Source organism: Chamaea fasciata, unplaced genomic scaffold (genome assembly GCF_029207755.1).
Source record: "Chamaea fasciata isolate MVZ Bird 193981 ecotype frontalis unplaced genomic scaffold, bChaFas1.0.hap1 SCAF_5, whole genome shotgun sequence".
Taxonomy (NCBI): Eukaryota; Metazoa; Chordata; class Aves; order Passeriformes; family Sylviidae; genus Chamaea; species Chamaea fasciata.
This window is the reverse complement of record NW_027094090.1, coordinates 19,522,550-19,529,333: the sequence shown is the minus strand read 5'-3', so window position 1 is coordinate 19,529,333 and position 6,784 is coordinate 19,522,550. Positions and strand designations below refer to the sequence as shown.

At 37.2% G+C, this 6,784-nt stretch overlaps 1 protein-coding gene across 3 annotated transcripts in view; it reads right to left on the bottom strand.

The window, feature by feature from the left end:
* Window positions 1-264: 264 nt before the first annotated feature.
* The window catches only part of MOV10L1 (Mov10 like RNA helicase 1), a 31,634-nt gene continuing 25,114 nt past the window's right edge, over window positions 265-6,784 (bottom strand). For 2 of the 3 annotated variants that reach the window (XM_066184549.1, XM_066184551.1), the window contains exons 22-27: window positions 5,806-5,979; window positions 4,907-5,056; window positions 3,205-3,312; window positions 2,377-2,514; window positions 1,533-1,624; window positions 265-672 (exon numbers count right to left, since the gene is read on the bottom strand). In XM_066184549.1, coding sequence (XP_066040646.1) covers window positions 636-672; window positions 1,533-1,624; window positions 2,377-2,514; window positions 3,205-3,312; window positions 4,907-5,056; window positions 5,806-5,979 — 699 coding nt within the window. In that variant the 3' untranslated portion in view covers window positions 265-635. Of the gene's footprint in view, window positions 1,029-1,532; window positions 1,625-2,376; window positions 2,515-3,204; window positions 3,313-4,906; window positions 5,057-5,805; window positions 5,980-6,784 lie in introns of all 3 variants that reach the window. The other variant, XM_066184550.1, reaches the window with a different exon arrangement.

The window sequence follows — 6,784 nt, the reverse complement described above, 5'->3', positions numbered from 1 at the left end:
CATGAGAGGATTATAAACAAGGCAAACAGAAGCTTCCCATCTTTTTCTCCTCCTTCATTTGTTTCTCTGTAGTCTGTACTCCTATCTAACACCTCCTGTTTGTTACAGAAAGCCATCCTGTTGTACTTGCAATTTTTAAACACAGTGTTTAATTGTTGAGCTATTCCTGAAGTGCTGTGTAGCAAGACTTAATCACCAAGGAGAGGACAAGGAAGAGAGAAAAATACTCTTTAATGGGAAAGCACAGTGCTGAATTAAGCCAAGAGAAAAAATACTGCTAACCTATAATTTTAATTTTTCCAAAATAAAACACAATACTTTATTCTATAGCACATTTACAGAAAGATAAAACACAGGTTTAATTTTCTTTTTTTCTTTAACCCACTACTTGAGGCATTGGTCTGACATGTACCACACCAGATGGCTAAACTACAGTGGAAACCAAGAACGCCCTGTGTGATCCCAGCTCTGTGTACAAAGGCCTTCAAAACTGCAAGTAGGGTTTTGGCTTAAGGTACCCAGTATCAGTTGAGTGGACATATTTAATGTATCATTCCAGTTCACATCATAGATATATTACTGTAAGGCTCCCACAACAATGAAACACACATCTATGTTCTTGGGACAGTCCAGTTTTAGGCGGCACCACACAAGTCTGAGAAAACTGAGAAGCTGAAACAATCACAGAATAAGGAAAAGCTAACGTAAGATCCTTCAGCACTTTTCTCCTTAAGCCTGGAGGATTCAGGCATACTGCTCTTTGCAGAGGCACAGTAATATACATTTTAAACAGAAAAGCTAGCAAGGTGCCACTACTGTTTTGTACTCTTAATTCAAACTTTTGCACTTCCTAAAAAAAAATAATCTTGTTTGCAGAAACTTCTATCCATTTCAGAACATCTGGCTCTCCCTGAGGACAAAAAATGCTTGATCTGCTCAGGACTGAATTTCTCATAAGTGTTGTTAGTTTCAAAACAGATGAATACCAAACTCTTGCATGCATCTTGAATACAAAAAACTAGTCACACCTGTCAATTAAAGGGAGTAACATAAAAATCTTGCTGCTTACCTTTCCACAAACAACAGTTTTGATTAAAAAAAAATAGTATAACCTAGTATATAATACCCACTGACCAGTGTATTTATTACACGTTATCAGAAGGCACATATTTAAATCCAATTTCAAGCACTTTGTTTTTAACTACAGTGAAATCACCTTAAATACTTCTGCTGTACCCTCCACCTTATGATCATCAAATATACCATTATCATTTGGGGATACATGAGATACCAAAGTCAACAACAGCACTTATTGAATAATTAATGCTCTGACTCTCATTTGGGGTGGGGAGAAGACAGGGTTAGATTACATGTCATTATGTTTACACAATGTTTTCCTAGGAATGCAAAATTCAATCCTACAATGATAACACAGGTTGATGTACTGATCAATCTTTCAAATGACACGAGCTCTGAAATTACTGTAAACTGATCAATATCTAGCAAGGTTAAAGTGAAGACCAGACACTCACTTCTGCAGGTGTTCCAGCTCTGTGGGCAGGTCACAACCTATATAAACTCTGTTCATTAAACTGTATTCTAACAGTGCAGAAAAACAGGGATCCTGCAAGAGAAAATTAATATGTAACTGTGATCATGGTGCTCTGTGAAGTTTCAAACAAATTAACATGGCACATGAATGTAAGAGATTTAATAGGTCCTCTTCTGGAAACAGAACTCTTACAAATGCTGCAAGTGTTGTGCATCATGTGAGGAAGGTACCTACAGCTGCTCTATACTACATACAATTACATGTTAGGTGTGGGAGAAATTTTGATTCAGACTATTTCTGGAGTCCTGTCTTCCTTGTTGTTCACGAAGTCTGACATAAAATGAGATAGTAAGAAAAGCTCAACTTACTCCTCGGAAAGGACCATGCATGAGCTCAGAAGGAGCCCTCCCCTCCCTAGCACTCATTGCATTAATCGGGAACAATCGTTTCTGCCACCCTCCATTTAAAAAGTGACACAACTACATTTTGTGAAGAACCTGATTGTGTGAGGTTATTCACTGGACTTGCAGGCTGCTGGAAAACTTTAGAGGAGGTCAGAGCCTCCCTGCTGGAGACAAAAAGGAGCTAGGAGTCTGTATGGACAGAGCACCATTTCCCTTGTGCTCGGAAACCTACTGTGTGTGTGCCTGAGCTGTCCATTCGTGTGGAACCCGTGGAGATCAGATATTCCCAAATGCAGACTGAGGACAGTGTACAAGTTCCTGACATATTCTGATGCTTCCTCACATCAGATTAACCACAAAGTCATTCAACTGCTCTGGCAAATAACATACACAATTCAAAGATGTAAACCCCAAACTTACTTTCACAAGAACGTGAGGATTTCCCACAACAATCAGCAAAGCTTTTGCTCTAGTAACTGCCACATTAAATCTCTTTGGGTTACAGAGAAAGCCCAAAGACTGTTTTTCATCATCAATTACGACTTTCTGAGATCGTACCTAAAATTAATTATGGACAGTTTTAGAAATAAAATTATGAGATCACAACATAACACAGTATAACTTTAACATAGTATTTCCTTACTGAAACAATCCACTCTGTTGAATGAGAATTCACAATGTGTCTTTCCGTATGCTTTCTTCAGTAGCCTCAGTGTGCTTTGACTTAGCATAGGAAAAACAGCCAAAGCAAGTAGTGTGCTAAAACTACGACTCATTAGTTTTTCACCCAAATTTCATCTATATTTGAACCTATCTTTGAAAAAAGAAAAATTTTATGACCTGAATAATGAATTCTTATAAATAAGAGTGCAGTACATAGCTAGAACTACTTAAGAGAGATCCAATAGTGGGTTGAAAAACTATGGTATGACAGGGAACAGTGAAAGTAATCCTGGTACTACTGCCCCCAGGAAAAAAAAGTGAGAAAATCCCAGACTCCTCCTCCAAGCTACAAATGTGAAGTACTACTACCATCATTTAAACAGAATCAACAGATTTTTAATAATCCAGATTTTAAAGAGAAGACTAACTCTACAAGCATGCACCTAATAAGCTCTGTTTTCAAATACTGTGACAGACTGACAAAAATATGGCTTCTAAATTTTTTAAAGGCCTATATCCAAAATGAGGCACAGAGAATTAGAAACAGGTAAAAATTCTCAATAGGACCACAGGAAATTTACGTACTGTTGATAAGATGATAACCATGTACTCCTGCCCTTGAAACTCTTCGACTGTGCCAACCTTTATGTCTTCCAAATCAATACTTCTGAGAAGAAATCTAATTTTTTCCACCTATCAAAAAAAAAAAAAAGAAAAAAAAAGAAAAAAAGAAAAAAAGAAAAAAAGCATGTAGGAATAGTGTTACATTTGAGAGTGGACTGCTTCAAAACCAGAATCATACCACATATACATGTATGTGCTTTAACATGGCAATGTCATAAGGAATGAATACACCAAGCTATCATCCATCAGTATGATTTTATAATAAAATAGTAACTTTTCCTACAAGAAAGTATCACAGCTAATGCACAACTTAGAAGGTGAAGGAGTACTCCACCATAAATTGAACAGAATGAGAGAGATTTTTAGTAGTCCAGATTTTAAAGAGAAGAATAACTCAGATCCTTAAATCCTCTTGCTCCGATGTGCATCATTCAGCCCTTCAAGAAGATGACAAGGATTCCACCTTTGCTTGCCAGGTGCATCATGCAGAATGAAAGGCAGAAGTGAGATATGATCTTAAGTACCCACCAAAAGAGAAAGAAAACAAGGAGTCTCAGGCACTGGGATCCTGGTATGTGTGGGACTGCTGTACTGCCATCTGCTAGAAGTTGTTCAGAGATTATAACTGAAGTGCACTAAAAAAAGAAATCCTGCCTGACTAAGCTCAAGATTTTTACAGTCAAAGACTACTTTCTCATCAGTGTTCCTGCAATACAAAGTTACTTTCTATAATACCTTATATTATAGGCAGATGAAGGACAAAATCACATTAAATTATGTGAAATCATTGTTTAGAAGTGTAAGAAATCCAGTCACATCAACACTATACATATTTGAAAAAACAAATAATAACTGTAAACACAGGCAGGTGCATGAACCTGACCAGCTGGATCAATAAAAGCAAAGCTTTAATGGGCAAGTGAGATTTCTTCAGGAGGGCTTGGTCTTTCTCATACACCTCAGTGTTTCCCTCAAGCCACACCTGCAAGGTTCTGAATACTGAGATGTGAACACCAAGGAGAATTATGTGCATTGTCCAAAATCTGCTCTGCAACTGAAAGGAGATTAAGTTTATTTTTAAAATGAAAGTGAACATCACATACTTAACACATCCGGATATAAATACATTTAAAAATAAAGCACAGCATTTGAAACTAATGTTTAACATTCTCTAGAGGTTTAAATAGCATTACAAACTTCAAGTCTGACTACAGGACAGCTAAGAAGCCACAGCAATTGTTTCCTCTGTGGTCCTCAAGACCACAACAAGGTGTCATGCCACCTACTTCACAATAATTCCCTTTTGTTCCAGTCTTCAGTGCAGAGTGTGACAGAACCAGACTGCTGTTCCAGCTGTTGGATAATGAATTCTTGACTTGCACTCATTACTTCCAACAACTGAAAAATCTGCTTGTTTCCAAATTGGTCTCCTTAACTGTTTGATTTAAAACTGAAAACCAGTAGAATGCCATTACAGCTGTCTTTTAGATTTCAATGGCAGCATCATAATGACTGCTAATACACTGTGTATCATGATACACAACAGTGAAATTTTAACATATGCCCCCCCTGCTTTAACAAACCACAGCCACCCTATAAATACATGAGATGAAATACAGCAACTTGGAAGCTCATTAGACATCAGACCTGTTAAACATTATACCTGTTTACGATATGGTGCAATCACTCCAATATCTGCCACTGATACGGCAGAGTATTCACTTCTAGCCAACTGGCAACAATACATCATTACTTGAACTGCTTCAGCTGGATTAAACCAGGAAGGACTGCAACCTTCACGTGTTTCACTGCCCTGTATTGGGGGAAAGGAAATGAGATGCAGAAATGACTATGTATTTATTAATACATTATTCTTACACCTCCTGAATGCAAAAAAAGTGATGGAATGTTGTATATAATTTCTAATCCTCTCTAGACACCTTTTCTACAGAACAAGTATCACCTCACATATTATATTTTTTATACATTTATAAATATAATTGATAGAACAACAGTATTTCAAGTATGCAACAAAGGATTTATATCTCAACTCAGAATAACTTATGTTAATAAGCTGGTGTCTTGCTTTTTCCAAGGTGGAAGAATTCTAATCCAAGCCACTCCACACAGCAGATATTACCACTTCTCACTAACTTCTTGGAAGACTAAAGAAATTTTTTTTTTTTCCAAGGTACTACTTTTTCCCCTGCCAAGTCAAGCTCTAATGATCCTTTAGTTTCAGAGGCTTGTATCCACCTTAATGTAGGAAACTCTCATCAAAAGCAATCTAGAGCAGCTGATGGTAACTCCAGTCTGGTCATCGGTTATGAATTCAAACTTCTATGAAAATGTCTCCACAATGCACTTCAAGAGGCAGTTGCTCTACTTCTTAGCAAACATTTGACTTCATCAGTTGCTTTTAAAACCAGATGGTCAGGAAGTTACATTACTTGTGAAAGGCAGTTTAACCTTTTTTTTCATATCCTTTCTAGAATTTATCCTAAAGAAATCAGCAAACTTCTAGCAAGCCTATGCAGTTTACTGTATGAATGTTTTACATACCCTTATTCCATGAAAAATTAATGGGAATCCTTTCCTGGGCAATTTCCCCCAATTCAACAAAGAAGTTACTACTGAAGCATCTGCACAAACTTCCAACTCCTTATGATAAAACAATTTAGATGGCAAGGCAAGCAACGCAGAATGTGATCTGTAGTTCTTTGTGAGTTTAGTGATCTGCAAAGACAAAACCCCAAATCCACAACTGAAACAGGTAATTATTCATCAGACTTCTCAGAACACAGCTACTACCTTACCATCCACTAGCATTTAGTGTTTCTAAGGCTGCCAAAACTGTATTCAAGGCAAAAAGTGCAGTTGTGGTCTTCTGTAAGTAAAAAGTACATCAAAGCACTTTTTTGAAGGACCCTCTCCTTCCCCTCCAAAGGAGAAACAAAGAGAATTGAATGTACATAATAGACAAATGGGTCATTCTCCAGATTCTTGAAATGTCTGATGTATAGACACATTCTCTTTTTTTAAGAGTCAGATTATTTCCATGGAGTTTCAATGAATGTAATGTCTTCTTTTGAAGAAGTCTTGACAGGCAAAAAGAGAGCATCAGAATAGCTGATAGAAGCTGGCCTTAAAACATCTAAAATGTACTTTCTTTAAATGAAAGAATAATCTTAAGGAAGGATTCCAGAAAGTAATAACTAGCTCAAAAAAACCCAGTCCTGTAAAAAGGATAACATAGGATATTCCAGTTGAAACATATCCTTAAAGCCCTCACACTTCCTGATCTCTCACTATGCCAATTCTCTTTAAGCACTGTGTGAAGAACACAACAACCAAAGTTTGGGCTACGAGATTTTAGGAGGAAGTGTGACAGGTTTTTCAGCAGGCTGAACCTGACCTAAAGCCTATGTCCAAACACCCTCACTTTCACCCTTAAATCTGGCATCAGATTTCCTCTCTTCTCTACCTCCATGGTCACCTAGTCGTCTTTTGCTCTCAGTATAATTCTTCAAAGTATATCACC